The 16,962-nt window shown below is 48.4% G+C and overlaps 1 protein-coding gene across 1 annotated transcript in view; it reads left to right on the top strand.

Annotated features, from left to right (window-relative positions):
- Window positions 1-16,962, top strand: part of hmcn1 (hemicentin 1) — a 271,629-nt gene that overhangs the window by 158,158 nt on the left and 96,509 nt on the right. The window contains 8 exon segments of the mRNA XM_046300125.1: window positions 4,385-4,544; window positions 4,819-4,990; window positions 6,480-6,607; window positions 12,252-12,524; window positions 12,817-12,912; window positions 13,231-13,425; window positions 14,075-14,205; window positions 15,579-15,726. Of these exon segments, the coding sequence (XP_046156081.1) occupies window positions 4,385-4,544; window positions 4,819-4,990; window positions 6,480-6,607; window positions 12,252-12,524; window positions 12,817-12,912; window positions 13,231-13,425; window positions 14,075-14,205; window positions 15,579-15,726 (1,303 nt within the window).

The following is a 16,962-nucleotide window of genomic DNA, read 5'->3' as shown; positions in this document are numbered from 1 at the left end:
AACCATCTGACAGGGGAAAGCATGGCACAAAATGTTATCTCCAAAGTGAACCAAAGTAAAATTAGGTTTCTGTCAAAAACCTTCAAATATCTGGATAAGAATGCATTGGGGGCATTGGTATAGGCTCTTGTTCAGTGCCACTTTGTCTATGCGTGCTCTTCCTGGTACAACAGTGCCCCCAAGATAATACAAAATTAATTGCAGACATCTCAGAACAAATTAGTCAGGACTTTGAACCATCTAAGGCTTTCAAAGAGGGAATGGTCAAGAGTAATTATCTCATGTTATGAATCAAACAACAATTTTGTCTGTCATTGTCTGTTGCCATTACTATTGCTGCCTAACCTTGTTGCATTCCCCCTTCCCCCTTCCCCCTTCCCTCTTCGCCATTCCCCCTCCCCTTCCCCATTCCCTCTTCCCCATTCCCCCTCCCCTTCCCTCTTCCCTCTTCCCTCTTCCCCATTCCCCCTTCCCCCTTCCCCCTTCCCCCTTCCCTCTTTCCCCTTCCCCTTCCCCCTTCCCCTTCCCTCTTCCCTCTTCCCCCTTCCCTCTTCCCCTTTCCCCCTTCCCCTTCCCCCTTCCCTCTTCCCCATTCCCCCTTCCCTCTTCCCCTTCCCTCTTCCCTCTTCCCCATTCCCCCTTCCCCCTTCCCTCTTCCCCCTTCCCCCTTCCCTCTTCCCTCTTCCCCCTTCCCCTTCCCCATTCCCTCTTTCCCTTCCCTCTTCCCCCTTCCCCCTTCCCTCTTCCCCCTTCCCTCTTCCCCCTCCCCATTCCCCCTTCTCCCTTCCCTCTTCCCCCTTCCCTCTTCCCTCTTCCCCTTCCCTCTTCCCCTCCCCATTCCCCCTTCCCCTTCCCTCTTCCCCTTCCCTCTTCCCCATTCCCCCTTCCCTCTTCCCCATTCCCCTTCCCCTTCCTCATTCCCTCTTTCCCCTTCCCTCTTCCCTCTTCCCCCTTCCCTCTTCCCCCTCCCCATTCCCCCTTTCCCCTTCTCTCTTCCCCCTTCCCCCTTCCCTCTTCCCCCTCCCCATTCCCCCTTCTCCCTTCCCTCTTCCCCCTTCCCTCTTCCCTCTTCCCCTTCCCTCTTCCCCCTCCCCATTCCCCCTTTCCCCTTCCCCCTTCCCTCTTCCCCATTCCCCCTTCCCTCTTCCCCATTTCCCCTTCCCCTTCCTCATTCCCTCTTTCCCCTTCCCTCTTCCCCCTTCCCCCTTCCCTCTTCCCCCTTCCCTCTTCCCCCTCCCCATTCCCCCTTTCCCCTTCCCTCTTCCCCCTTCCCTCTTCCCCCTTCCCCCTTCCCCCTCCCCATTCCCCCTTCCCCTTCCCCTTCCCTCTTCCCCCTTCCCCTTCCCTCTATCCCCTTCCCCTTCCCTCTTCCCCCTTCCCTCTTCAAAGCACCACAATGGAAATAAGCTTTATTGTGTTATCCTCAATGATTTTCTTCAATTGTATGTGGAGGTATCACCTTCTAGAGCGCCATTATGTTTGGCGCCATTTTGTTTTTAAATAGTCTATTAAATTCAATCAGTCAATCAATCTGTAAGTCTGGATTCCTGGTATAGTACTTATAACCAGAACCAGGACAGAAGGGTTTGGCCAAGGGGGTAGGCTGTCATTGTAAATATGAATTTGTTCTTAAACTGACTTTTCTCGATAAATAAAGGTTAAATAAAATAAACACGTGGGAACTCATGACAGCCCTTTTCCTATTAGTGTAATGTACTCTATCTGTTCTGGACCTGGATGTGCTTGTACAGGTGTTTGTGTGCTCGCATCCACTTATAGTTACACATATGGTGTGTATGGCATTATGCTGTGTGGGAATGAGGGGGTGGGGGTTTGAAGGGGAAGTGTGAAGCTAGAGGCTGTGTGAAGCTAGAGGCTGTGTGGAGCTAGAGGCTGTGTGAAGCTAGAGGCTGTGTGAAGCTAGAGGCTGTGTGGAGCTAGAGGCTGTGTGAAGCTAGAGGCTGTGTGAAGCTAGAGGCTGTGTGGAGCTAGAGGCTGTGTGAAGCTAGAGGCTGTGTGAAGCTCGAGACTGTGTGGAATAAAGACATTTCCCATTAGAACGTCGATCATGGCTTTATTTGGCCCGCGGGTGGTTTTATTTGGCTCTCCCAAAAAAAGAATACAATTGGTCATTGTTTTGATCATTGTTGAACATAGAAGACTGTAAAAACACCAGGAAATGAGCTCCAAGTGATTTTAATTGTGGAAATGTGTTCCCAGGTATTCCCACACATAGTAGAGAGACACGTGATCGTATACAAATGTAAACAAGGATCAAAATTATTATGTTTTAGTCAAGCAAATCTGTTTAGGCTTCTTGCGGTCAATATGCAGTCTACAAATTATTTGTAATTATAAACTGGGTGGTTCAAGTTCTGAATGCTGATTGGCTGACAGCCGTGGTATATCAGTCCGTATACTACGGGTATGACAAAACATTTATTTTTACTGCTCTAATTACGTTGGTAACCAGTTTATAATAGCAATAAGGCACCTTGGGGGTTTGTGGTATATGGCCAATATACCACGGCTAAGGGCTGTGTCCAGGCACTTTGTGTTGCGTCGTGCATAAGAATTGCCCTTAGCCGTTGTATATTGGCCATATCCCACACACACTCTTTGCTTAATTATGTTCCAGCCCCCCGATCATCCCCTGAAGAAACAAATCATCCCGCGACTGAATCTAGTTGATGATCCCTGCACTAGACCTCACTTTAACACGCCTGCTAAAAGGCCTGCTCTGTCCTAAACAGTTGGACTGATCTACTGTGTTGGTTAGGCTGTGTTGGGTAGAGTCAGACTGTGTTGGGTAGAGTCAGATTGTGTTGGGTAGAGTCCGGCTTTGTTGGGTAGAGTCAGACTGCGTTGGGTAGAGCCAGGCTGTGTTGGGTAGAGTCAGACTGCGTTGGGTAGAGCCAGGCTGTGTTGAGTACAGCCAGGCTGTGTTGGGTACAGCCAGGCTGTGTTGGGTAAAGTCAGGCTGTGTTTGGTAGAGCCAGGCTGTGTTGGGTTATGCCAGGCTGTGTTGGGTAGAGCCAGGCTGTGTTGAGTACAGCCAGGCTGTGTTGGGTACAGCCAGGCTGTGTTGGGTACAGCCAGGCTGTGTTGGGTACAGCCAGGCTGTGTTGAGTACAGCCAGGCTGTGTTGGGTACAGCCAGGCTGTGTTGAGTACAGCCAGGCTGTGTTGGGTACAGCCAGGCTGTGTTGGGTAGAGCCAGGTTGTGTTGGGTAGAGCCAGGCTGTGTTGGGTACAGCCAGGCTGTGTTGAGTACAGCCAGGCTGTGTTGGGTACAGCCAGGCTGTGTTGGGTAGAGCCAGGTTGTGTTGGGTAGAGCCAGGCTGTTTTGGGTAGAGCCAGGCTGTGTTGGGTAGAGCCAGGCTGGGTTGGGTAGAGCCAGGCTGTGTTGGGTAGAGCCAGGCTGGGTTGGGTAGAGTCAGGCTGTGTTGGGTTGTGTTGCATTGTGTTGGACCAACAGAACTCGAGACGTGTCCTTAGAGCAGTAATGTTCCTCCACACACCTGTGGGCTGTTATGTATTTCTAGATCAATCACTTTCCCAGTAGTGGATTCTGGGAAGACAATGGCAGAAGACAGTAACAGGCCTTTGACTGTGTGTGTGCATGTGTGTGTGTGTGAGAGTGTGTGCGCGCGTATGCGTGGGCGTGAGTGTGGGTGTGTGTGTGCGCATGTGTGTGGTTCAGTTTTTCTCATCATGCACACTGGTTTCAGGGACTAGCAAAATATATGCTATTAAAGTGAATGGGGCTTCAGAGGCATATGAAACCTGACTCTGATAAGTTCTGCACCAGCTGCTCTGTTCCTATTCTCTCTGATTCCTTCACCCTGCGTTCTCCAACGTATCAATACCATGTCAAAGCCACCAGGCCAACTCACAAAGGACCCCCTCTTGCCTGGTGCTTGATTGTTTTTGAGACACATGTTAGTAGACATTAAGGTCACATTTATTGGCCTTCAGTCATATAAATAGAATGAGTCCGTCAGCACATGTTGGGAACCAAAGTATCATTGATGTGTAATGATCACATTCAGTCCTCTCTATGGTAAAGTGTTGTCTAGAGAACAGGGAAAGAATTACTTTTTGAATCTCCACACGCGAACACGCACGCACGCACACACACACACACACACACACACACACACACACACACACACACACACACACACACACACACACACACACACACACACACACACACACACACACACACACACACACACACACACACACACACACACACACACACCGTTCCTCATACTCCCATTCTCTCACCCCCTTTCAATGTCAATAAAGTAAGTTACTAAAGTGAGGGAGATGCCCTCTGATCTCTAACCCCTGCCCTGTATGACTCCGTCTCTCCGTAGCGAGGGGAGCTGTTGAACGTCGGTGGTCTGTCTTTCTCTCTGGGGTCTGACGGCAGCCTCCACATCACCTCCCCCACCGGGGAAGAGTCTGGGGAGTTTGTCTGCACTGCAACCAACGCAGCCGGCTACAGGTCCAAGAAGGTCCAGCTCACTGTCTACGGTAGGAAAGGCCTGCTGAGGGGCTCTTAACTCTCTACGGCAAGAGACAGTTAACAGGCCCTCTGTATTCCCTTCTTATTCATATTCATTGTTTCACAGTAAGCTGGGTATTTGTAATGACATGTATTGTATTTGATCTCTCTCTCTCTCTCTCTCTCTCTCTCTCTCTCTCTCTCTCTCTCTCTCTCTCTCTCTCTCTCTCTCTCTCTCTCTCTCTCTCTCTCTCTCTCTCTCTCTCTCTCTCTCTCTCTCTCTCTCTCTCTCTGTCTGTTCAGTGCGTCCCAGGCAGAGCGGGGTCTCTGGAGGGGTGGGGAGCAACGGTGGGGCCCTGGAGGTGTCTGTCATCGAGGGAGAGGACGTGACCCTGCCCTGTGAGGTCCAAAGTATCCCCCCTCCAATCATCACCTGGGCCAAGGAGAAACAGCTCATCTCCCCCTTCTCACCCAGGTAACACACACACACACGCGCACGCAGACACACGCAGACACACACACATAGTGTCTCTGCTCTCCTCTCGACCTGGAATTCACCCATGTCATGACATGTCTTGGACTTGGCTGGACTCAACATGGCTGACTGTGGTTGATGTGTATCAGAATGTTTTCATTTCCAGGGCGTGTCAATGTGTGTGTATGTGTTTCCAAACAGAAAATGCTTGTTTTTGAGAAAAGAAATATGTTTCACAAATAGGTATTGTATTTCTTCTTTCTGAAAGGTCTGACAAGACAAAATAAAGTTTGGTCTGTTTTTACTTGGTCGTTTGACTGTCTAGAGGGTGTTTAAACTGTGCGGGTTAATCTGACCCATATCACAGTGGGCTTCATTTTTTTTCAGCAAAGCACAAAGGTTAAATGAAAATGTTTGGAATCAACTAAACTCTTCGTAGAGCTGGCACCTCGGCCAAACTGAACAATTTGGGGGTAAGGGCCTGGGAGGGGAGGTGACCAAGAACCTGATGGTCACTCTGACTGAGCTCCAGAGTTCCTCTGTGGAGATGGGAGAACCTTCCAGAAGGACAACCATCTGTGCAGCACTCCAGCAATCAAGCCTTTATGGTAGAGTGGCCAATCCTCAGTAAAAGACACATGATAGCCCACTTGGAGTTTGCCAAAATGCAGCTAAAAGACTCAGAACATGAGAAACAAGATTCTCTAGTTTGATGAAACCAAGATTGAACTCTTTGGCCTGAATGCCAAGCGTCACGTCTGGAGGAAACCTCTCACCATCCCTACGGTGAAGCATGCTGTGGGGATGTTTTTCAGCGGCAGGGACTGGGAGATCAGTCAGGATCGAGGGTAAGATGGATGGAGCAAAGTACAGAGAGATCCTTGATGAAAACCTTCTCCATAGCGCTCAGGACCTCAGACAGGGGCGAAGGTTCACCTTCCAACAGGAAAACAGCCCTAAGCACACAGCCAAGACAACGCAGGACTGGCTTCGGGACAAATCCCTGAATGGCCCAGCCAGAGCCCGGATTTGAACCCGATCGAACATCTCTGGAGAGACCTGAAAATAGCTGTGCAGCGATATTCCCCATCCAACCTGACAGAGGTTGAGAGGATCTCCAGAGAAGACTGGGAGAAAGTCCCCAAATACAGGTGTGCCAAGCTTGTAGCATCATACCCAAGAATACTTGATGCTGTAATCGCTGCCCAAGATGCTTCAACAACTTATGTAAATGTGATATTCCATTTTTTTTATATACTTTTGCAAAAATGTCTAACGTGGTTTTGCTTTGTCATTATGGGGTATTGTGTGTAGATTGATGAGGAACTATTTTTATTTCATCCATTTTAGAATAAGGTTGTAACGTAACAAAATGTGGAAAAAGTCAAGCAATCTGAATACTTTCTGAATGCACTGTATGTATCCATGTGTGTGTGTTCAATTTACGTGATGTCTATTTACATTTGTGTTTGCGTGATTCCTCTCCCAGACACACCCAGCTGCCCTCTGGTTCCATGAAGATCCTGGAGAGCCGGGTGTCAGATAGTGGTCTGTACGTGTGTGTGGCCTCTAACATCGCAGGCAACTTCACCCAGAACATTCTCCTCAGTGTCCTCGGTAAGGGTCAACACTACAACGATAGCACATGGAATGAATGTGTACATGTACATCGTATAGCTGCTGGCAGAATACCCCTTTCCACGTAACAATATTCAGGATAGGGGAGGAAGTTCTACTGAAACTTCAACTGAACACAAACCTAGACCCACCTTAACTAGATCCATCTTAACTAGACCCATCTTAACTAGACCCATCTTAACTAGACCCAGCTTAACTTCTTGCGTCGAGCCATCCCGGATCCGGTATCGTGACTACAGCCTCAAGCTCATTACCATAACGCAACGTTAACTATTCATGAAAATCGCAAATTAAATTAAATTAATCTATTTACTCTCAAGCTTAGCCTTTTGTTAACAAATCTGAGACTGTCATCTCAGATTTTCAAAATATGCTTCTCAACCATTGCAAAACAAGCATTTGTGTAACAGTATTGATTGCTAGCGTAGCATTTAGCATAGAATTTAGCATTAGCATTCAGGCAACATTTTCACAAAAACCAGAAAAGGATTCAAATAAAATAATTTACCTTTGAAGAACTTCAGATGTTTTCAATGAGGAGATTCTCAGTTAGATAGCAAATGTTCCGTTTTTACAAAAAATATTATTTGTGTTGACAAATCGGTTCGTTTGCTTCATCATTCTTCATCACGTTTGGGTAAGGAAAAAAAATGAAAATTAAGTCATTAAAACGCGAACTTTTTTCCAAATTAACTCCATAATATCGTCAGAAACATGGCAAACCGATGTTTAGAATCAATCCTCAAGGTGTTTTTCACAAATCCTTCGTGGCAGTTGACTTTCTCTTCTGAAGAAATGGAACGCGCATGGACATACAGATTACGCAATAATTTCGACACAGGGAACCGGGCGGGACACCAGGTAAGTGTAGTCTCTTATGGTCAATTTGTAAGTCGCTCTGGATAAGAGCGTCTGCTAAATGACTTAAATGTAAATGTATGTAAATGTCAATCTTCCAATGATATGCCTACAAACACGTCACAATGCAGCAGACACCTTGGAGAAACGACACAAAGGGCAGGCTCATTCCTGGCGCATTGACAACCATATAAGGAGACATTGGAACACAGCGCCTTCAGAATCTGGGGCATTTCCTGTATGAAACTTCATCTTGGTTTAGCCTGTAGCATTAGTTCTGGGGCACTCACAGATAATATCTTTGCAGTTTTGGAAACGTCAGAGTTTTGTCTTTCCAAGGCTGTCAATTCCATGCATAGTCGAGCATCTTTTCGTGACAAAATATTGCGCTTAAAACGGGCACGTCTTTTTATCCAATAATGACATAGCGCCCCCATAGGTTGAAGAGGTTAACTAGACTCAGCTTAACTAGACTCAGCTTAACTAGACCCATCTTAACTAGACCCATCTTAACTAGACCCATCTTAACTAGACCTAGCTTAACTAGACCCAGCTTAACTAGACCCATCTTAACTAGACTCAGCTTAACTAGACCCAGCTTAACTAGACCCATCTTAACTAGACCAAGCTTAACTAGACCCATCTTAACTAGACCCATCTTAACTAGACCCAGCTTAACTAGACCCATCTTAACTAGACCCAGCTTAACTAGACCCAGCTTAACTAGACCCAGCTTAACTCGACCCATCTTAACTCGACCCATCTTAACTCGACTCAGCTTAACTCGACTCAGCTTAACTAGACCCAGCTTAACTAGACCCAGCATAACTAGAACCTTTCATAAAAGGAAATCGGTCAGAACAATAAACTGTCCTGCCGGACGTGGCATGAAAAATCTCTCTCTCAAAAGTGAGAAGACACAAAACAACAACAAAAAATGACGATATTGCATTCAATATTTACTGTTTTGTGGTTGAACGTGTGGGCATCACTTCCTTTTAGGTGGATGTTCTGGATGTTGATAACTAGTGGGTATAGTCCTAATTCTTCTCTGCATGCATTGTTTGGGGGTTTGCGTTGCACACAGTATATTTTTGCAGAATTCTGCATGCAGAGTCTCAATTGGGTGTTTGTCCCTTTTTGTGAATTCTTGGTTGGTGAGTGGACCCCAGACGTCACAACCTTAGAGGGCAATGGGTTCTATAGCTGATTGAAGTATTGGGATGTCAAGTTTTATGTTCCCTTTGATGGCGTAGAAGGCCCTTCTTGCCTTGTCTCTCAGATAGTTCACAGCTTTGTGAAGTTACCTGTGGCGCTGATGTTTAGGCCGAGGTATGTATCGTTTTTTGGTGTGCTCTAGGGCAACAGTGTCTAGATGGGAATTTGTATTTGTGGTCCTGGCAACTAAACCATTATTTGTGTCTTACCAAGATTCACTGTCAGGACCCAGGTCTGACAGAGTCTATGCAGAAGATCTAGGTGATACTCTAGGTGATCTAGTCCTGCCTTGTTTGGGGACAGAAGCACCAGATCATCAGCAAACAATAGCCATTTGATTTCTGAGTTCATTAGTGTGAGGCCGGGTGCTGCAGACTGTTCTAGTGCCCTCTCCAGTGCATTGATATATGCACTAAGTGCACAAAACATTAAGAACACCTTCCTAATATTGAGTTGTGTCCCTCCCCTTTGCCCTCAGAACAGCCTCAATTCCTCAGTTGCAGCACAGACACACTCATTAGATGTTAAATATCTGATGTGTGAGAACACTGCAATGAACATTACTCACTCAGCCCCAGACACATTAACATTGCTCACTGGGCCTGGGCAAGACCAGCAAGGGTGTTTAAACACAATCTACACAGACAGACGGGTAGACAGACGAACAGAAAGAGAGGGAGAAGAGGAGAAGAGAGGAGAAGAGAGGAGAGGGAAATTAAGGGAAATGACAGCGTTGGCTAGATGAGTACACTGAGTCAGGCACTCAGGACTGTTTGAAGTGTTTGTGGAAATTACTAAAGCCGTCGGAACTCTACAATTAACCTGCAGCAGCGATCTGAATGGCATCCGAAGAGCACATTATAATCTTCTCTCCTGTCTGTCTCTTTCTACTGACTGCCTGTCTTCTCTCCTGTCTGTCTCTCTCCGCTGACTGCCTCTCTTCTCTCCTGTCTGTCTCTCTCCACTGACTGCCTCTCTTCTCTCCTGTCTGTCTCTCTCCACTGACTGCCTCTCTTCTCTCCTGTCTGTCTCTCTCTACTGACTGCCTGTCTTCTCTCCTGTCTGTCTCTCTCCTCTGACTGCCTCTCTTCTCTCCTGTCTGTCTCTCTCCACTGACTGCCTCTCTTCTCTCCTGTATGTCTGTCTCTCTCTACTGACTGCCTGTCTTCTCTCCTGTCTGTCTCTCTCCACTGACTGCCTGTCTTCTCTCCTGTCTGCCTCTCTCTACTGACTGCCTGTCTTCTTTCCTGTCTGTCTCTCTCCACTGACTGCCTGTCTTCTCTCCTGTCTGTCTCTCTCCACTGACTGCCTGTATTCTGTCCTGTCTGTCTCTCTCTACTGACTGCCTGTCTTCTCTCCTGTCTGTCCCTCTCCACTGACTGCCTGTATTCTCTCCTATCACTCTCTCCACTGACTGCCTCTCTTCTCTCCTGTCTGTCTCTCTCTACTGACTGCCTGTATTCTCTCCTATCACTCTCTCCACTGACTGCCTCTCTTCTCTCCTGTCTGTCCTTCTCCACTGACTGCCTGTCTTCTCTCCTGTCTGTCCCTCTCCACTGACTGCCTGTCTTCTCTCCTATCACTCTCTCCACTGACTCTCTTCTCTCCTGTCTGTCTCTCTCCACTGACCACTGACTGCCTGTCTGTCTCTCTCCACTGACTGCCTGTCTTCTCTCCTGTCTGTCTCTCTCCACTGACTGCCTGTCTTCTCTCCTGTCTGTCTCTCTCCACTGACTGCCTGTCTTCTCTCCTATCACTCTCTCCACTGACTGCCTGTATTCTCTCCTATCACTCTCTCCACTGACTGCCTGTATTCTCTCCTCTCTCCACTGACTGCCTGTCTTCTCTCCTGTCTGTCTCTCTCCACTGACTGCTGTCTGTCTCCACTCTCCTGTCTGTCTCTCTCTCACTGACTGCCTGTCTTCTCTCCTGTCTGTCTGTCTGTCTGTCTGTCTGTCTGTCTGTCTGTCTGTCTGTCTGTCTGTCTGTCTGTCTCTGTCTGTCTGTCTGTCTGTCTGTCTACTGACTGTCTGTCTGTCCTGTCTGTATGTCTTCTCTCCTGTCTGTCTGTCTGTCTCCACTGACTGCCTGTCTTCTCTCCTGTCTGTCCCTCTCCACTGACTGCCTGTCTTCTCTCCTATCACTCTCTCCACTGACTGCCTGTCTTCTCTCCTGTCTGTCCCTCTCCACTGACTGCCTGTCTTCTCTCCTATCACTCTCTCCACTGACTGCCTGTATTCTCTCCTATCACTCTCTCCACTGACTGCCTGTCTTCTCTCCTGTCTGTCTCTCTCCACTGACTGCCTGTCTTCTCTCCTGTCTGTCTCTCTCCACTGACTGCCTGTCTTCTCTCCTGTCTGTCTCTCTCTACTGACTGCCTGTCTTCTCTCCTGTCTGTCTGTCTGTCTGTCTGTCTGTCTGTCTGTCTGTCTGTCTGTCTGTCTGTCTGTCTGTCTGTCTGTCTGTCTGTCTGTCTGTCTGTCTGTCTGTCTGTCTGTCTGTCTGTCTGTCTGTCTGTCTGTCTGTCTCCACTGACTGCCTGTCTTCTCTCCTGTCTGTCCCTCTCTACTGACTGCCTGTCTTCTCTCCTGTCTGTCCCTCTCCACTGACTGCCTGTCTTCTCTCCTGTCTGTCCCTCTCCACTGACTGCCTGTCTTCTCTCCTATCACTCTCTCCACTGACTGCCTGTCTTCTCTCCTGTCTGTCTCTCTCCACTGACTGTCTGTATTCTCTCCTATCACTCTCTCCACTGACTGCCTGTATTCTCTCCTATCACTCTCTCCACTGACTGCCTGTATTCTCTCCTATCACTCTCTCCACTGACTGCCTGTATTCTCTCCTATCACTCTCTCCACTGACTGCCTGTCTTCTCTCCTGTCTGTCTCTCTCCACTGACTGCCTGTCTTCTCTCCTGTCTGTCTCTCTCCACTGATTGCCTGTCTTCTCTCCTGTCTGTCTCTCTCTACTGACTGCCTGTCTTCTCTCCTGTCTGTCGGTCTATCTGTCTCCCCTGACTGCCTCTCTTCTCTCCTGTCTGTCTGTCTTTCTCCACTGACTGCCTCTCTTCTCTCCTGTCTGTCTCTCTCAATTGACTGCCTGTCTTCTCTCCTGTCTGTCTGTCTGTCTGTCTGTCTGTCTGTCTGTCTGTCTGTCTGTCTGTCTGTCTGTCTGTCTGTCTGTCTGTCTGTCTGTCTGTCTGTCTGTCTGTCTGTCTGTCTGTCTGTCTGTCTGTCTGTCTCCACTGACTGCCTGTATTCTCTCCTATCACTCTCTCCACTGACTGCCTGTCTTCTCTCCTGTCTGTCTCTCTCCACTGACTGACTGTTTCCTCTGACTGCCTTTCTCCTGTATTCTCTCCTATCACTCTCTCTCCACTCTCCTCTCCTCTCTCTCTCCTGACTCCTCTCCTCTCCCTCCTCCTCTCCTCTCCTCTCCTTTCCTCTCCTCTCCTCTCCTCTCCTCTCCTCTCCTCTCCTCTCCTCTCCTCTCCTCTCCTCTCCTCTCCTCTCCTCTCCCCTACTCTCCTCTCCTCTCCTCTCCTCTCCAGTGCCCCCCAGTATCCAAGCAGGCCCGAGGGTGTTGAAGGTGCAGGTGGAGCATCCTGTGGCTATTCCCTGCGTGGCACGGGGGGTTCCACAGCCCTTCCTGGCCTGGCTGAAGGATGGCGCCGCCCTGGTGGTGGACGGGACACAGTATAGGACCTCCCTCGATGGCTCTCTGACCTTAGGCCAGGTGGGGCTGAGTGATCAAGGGACTTACACCTGCCTGGCCACCAGCATCGCTGGAACAGACCAGGCCAATATACAGCTGCAGGTGCAAGGTGAGTCACTGAGTCCCCTATAAGCCACACCGGAGATTCTTTAGAATAATACTTAAAGGGAAAGGTGACACCTAGTCAGTAGCACAATTGAATGCATTCAACCGAAATGTGTCTCCCGTATTTAACCCAACATGTATTGGCAATGCTGCATCCAAACTCTTTTCAAACATGGTTAGGTTTAGGATTAAGATATTGTTTATCCTAAACCTAAACTGAAAGGTTAAGGATATGCCCATGCACAGTTGTTCTTATCATTAATGTGGTGTGTCTTCCCTGTCACCTCCCTCCCCAGTTCCCCCTGTGGTTGATGTCCTGGAGCCCCCCTTCAACAGCCCCCACCAGGAGAGAGTAGCAAACCAGCGCATCGCCTTCCCCTGCCCAGCCAAAGGTGATAACCAACTCTGCTTTATACAGTCATCTAATCACAATAGGATCCATTAGACAAAATGTGTCATCTGTCAACCATTAAGGTTCCCCTTCAGTCATCTTTATACAATAGACTGGATGTTGTTCTTCTACAACTGCATAGCTTGCTGTTTGGTGTTTTAGGTTGGGTTTCTGTACAAGCACTTTGTGACATCTGCTGATGTAAAAAGGGCTTTATAAATACATTTTATTGATTTATGTTGTCTACAGGACCTAATATAATTTGCCCATGTTTGCTCACTAATCTTACCACTTTTCTTTCTCTCCCTTTTCCCCTCAGGCACTCCTACCCCCGTGATCAAGTGGTTGCGTAACGGTCAGGAGCTGACAGGGAACGAACCCGGTCTGACCATCATGGAGGATGGAACCCTTCTCATACTGGCATCAGTGTCTCAGCTGGACAACGGAGAGTATGTCTGCACTGCCGCCAATGAGGCTGGCACCACCCAGAAGAAGTACCAGCTCAAAGTCAACGGTGAGCTAGCCTAGCGTAAAATACTACAATATTACTGTAGTAGTACTGAATCAATAGTAGAACTGAATCATAATAATAGTAGAACTGAATTATATGGTAGTATATGGTAGCACTTTGTCATATGGTAACACAGTGTCTTACAGTGTCTCACAGTGTCTTAATACTATATAATGTGCTATTACTGCTAAAGTACTATATTAATACTATGTAATTTGGTATTATTGCTAAAGTACTATATTAATACTATGTAATTTGGTATTATTGCCAAAGTACTATTAAGTACTATATTAATACTATGTAATGTGGTATTACTGCAAAAGTACTATATTAATACTATGCCATGTGGTATTACTTTTCAAGTACTGTATTAATACGATGTCATGTGGTAGTACTTTTAAATAACTATATTACTACTTTGTCATGTGGTAGTACTGCTAAAATGCTATGGTAATACTTTGTCATGTGGTATTGCTGCTAAAATAAGATGGTTGTTAGTATTCAGGTAAAAAAAAATAGGGTAAACGCTGGTCGCTGTCTGCGGTGAGTAAAGAAACAATCTTTACCCTCCACTATGCTACTAGTAGCACTGTTGCGGTATAGCATAATATAGCATAGCAGACCTGACCCTTGTCCTATGCCCTCCATGCAGTGCCCCCAGATCTCCGTGACAACGGGTTGCCGGGCAACGTGTCGGTGGTTCTGAACCAGCCCACCAACCTGGTGTGTGATGTCACAGGAAGTCCTGTTCCCGTCATCACCTGGTACAAGGATGGCGTTCCTGTAGGTGAACTCATATTACACAGCTGCTGTAGAGATGGGTGTTAGGATAAAACATAAGTCATCCACATTCATTTGATATATAATAGAGTGTCTCCTGAATAAATTATTGACTACTAATAAATCAGCCTTTTAGTCTTGGATTGTTTTACACTACTAAATATTGTGAATATGATAACAGACCTCGAATCATTAAATACGTCCATTACTTAGAGCAGGGGTATTCAAATCTTACCTTACGAGGTCCAGAGTACTCGGCCTATACGAGGTCCAGAGTACTGGGCCTATACGAGGTCCAGAGTACTGGGCCTATACGAGGTCCAGAGTACTCAGCCCATACGAGGTCCAGAGTACTGGACCTATACGAGGTCAAGAGTGTTGGGCCTATACGAGATCCAGAGTAGTGGGCCTATACGAGGTCCAGAGTACTCGGGCCTATACGAGGTCCAGAGTACTCGGGCCATATACGAGGTCCAGAGTACTGGGCATATACGAGGTCCAGAGTACTGGGCCTATACGAGGTCCAGAGTACTGGGCCTATACGAGGTCCAGAGTACTCGGGCCATATACGAGGTCCAGAGTACTGGGCCTATACGAGGTCCAGAGTACTGGGCCTATACGAGGTCCAGAGTACTGGGCCTATACGAGGTCCAGAGTACTGGGCCTATACGAGGTCCAGAGTAGCGTGACAGGTAGCATCACGGGTAGCATCATGAATGGTTTGTGTGTCAGGCCGTGTGTGTGTGTCTGTGTGTGCGTGTGGAATAACAACAGCAACGGTGAAATACTGTATCTAATGATGTTTTAGAAGCAGCAGGCTCATAGATAACACATCACAATAATAATGATGAGATATTCATATGGGAGCATAAGCCTAAACTGTACACTGTAATGGAATATGTTCCTGCAGGCTAAGTGTTGTCATTTGGCTGCCACTGTGTTCTTTCTTCTCCAACAGAGCTCATGTCCTGCAGATGGGAAAATCATCATTTACATGTTCATTCAGTAATAAAGTAACACCTAAAGTATAGTTCTGTTGTCTGTCTGCTGTCATTTAAAAAGCAGTTCAATTAACAATTCATTTTAAACGAGTACATACAGTATGCGAGTCACAGGCGGCTGGTGGAACCTATATTGGGGAGGACGGGTTCACAGTAATGGCTGGAACGGAATTAATGGAATGGCCTTTCGAAACACATCAAACACATAGTTTCCATGTGTTTGATACCATTCCATTAGCTTATGAACCATCCTCCCCTGACCAGCCTCCACTGATAGGAGTACATACACACACACACACACATATATCTATATATTTATTCAATATGTGAATCTCTTAACGATTTTTCAATTTGTGCGTGTGCATGTGTGTGTAGGTGGTTCCCAGTAGCAGTGTTCAGATCTTGCAGCGTGGGAAGACCCTGAGGCTATTGAAGGCCACCATGGCAGACACAGGAAGTTATAGCTGCAAGGCCATGAACATCGCAGGAAGTACAGAGAAGGACTTCCTTCTGGAAGTGCTGGGTGAGTGGAGGCAGCACTGACTGGCTGGGTGAATGGGGGCACCACTGACTGGCTGGGTGAATGGGGGCACCACTGACTGGCTGGGTGAATAGAGGCAGCACTGACTGACTGGGTGAATGGGGACAGCACTGACTGACTGGGTGAATGGGGACAGCACTGACTGACTGGGTGAATGGAGGCAGCACTGACTGGCTGGGTGAATGGGGGCAGCACTGACTAGCTGGGTGAATGGGGGCAGCACTGACTGGCTGGGTGAATGGTGGCAGCACTGACTGGCTGGGTGAATGGGGGCAGCACTGGGTGAATGGGGGCAGCACTGACTGGCTGAATGGGGGCAGCACTGACTGGCTGGGTGAATGGGGGCAGCACTGACTAGCTGGGTGAATGGGGCAGCACTGACTGGCTGGGTGAATGGGGACAGCACTGACTGGCACTGGGGACAGCACTGACTGACTGGGTGAATGGAGGCAGCACTGACTGGCTGGGTGAATGGGGGCAGCACTGACTAGCTGGGTGAATGGGGGCAGCACTGACTGGCTGGGTGAATGGTGGCAGCACTGACTGGCTGGGTGAATGGGGCAGCACTGACTGGCTGGGTGAATGGGGGCAGCACTGACTGGCTGGGTGAATGGGGGCAGCACTGACTGGCTGGGTGAATGGGGCAGCACTGGGCTGGGTGAATGGGGACAGCACTGACTGGCTGGGTGAATGGGGCAGCACTGACTGGCTGGGTGAATGGGGGCAGCACTGACTGGCTGGTTGAATGGGGGCACCACTGACTGGCTGGGTGAATGGGGGCAGCACTGACTGGCTGGGTGAATGGGGCAGCACTGACTGGCTGGGTGAATGACTGACTGGCTGGGTGAATGGGGGCAGCACTGACTGGCTGGGTGAATGGGGCAGCACTGACTAGCTGGGTGAATGGGGGCAGCACTGACTAGCTGGGTGAATGGGACAGCACTGACTGGCTGGGTGAATGGGGGCAGCACTGGGCTGGGTGAATGGGGGCAGCACTGACTGGCTGGGTGAATGGGGGCAGCACTGACTGGCTGGTTGAATGGGGGCACTGACTGGCTGGGTGAATGGGGGCAGCACTGACTGGCTGGGTGAATGGAGGCAGCACTGACTGGCTGGGTGAATGGAGGCAGCACTGACTGGCTGGGTGAATAGAGGCAGCACTGACTGGCTGGGTGAATAGAGGCAGCACTGACTGGCTGGGTGAATGGGGGCAGCACT

Source organism: Oncorhynchus gorbuscha, linkage group LG15, assembly GCF_021184085.1.
Source record: "Oncorhynchus gorbuscha isolate QuinsamMale2020 ecotype Even-year linkage group LG15, OgorEven_v1.0, whole genome shotgun sequence".
In the NCBI taxonomy this organism is placed as follows: domain Eukaryota; kingdom Metazoa; phylum Chordata; class Actinopteri; order Salmoniformes; family Salmonidae; genus Oncorhynchus; species Oncorhynchus gorbuscha.
This window is presented reverse-complemented; position numbering and strand designations above follow the sequence as displayed.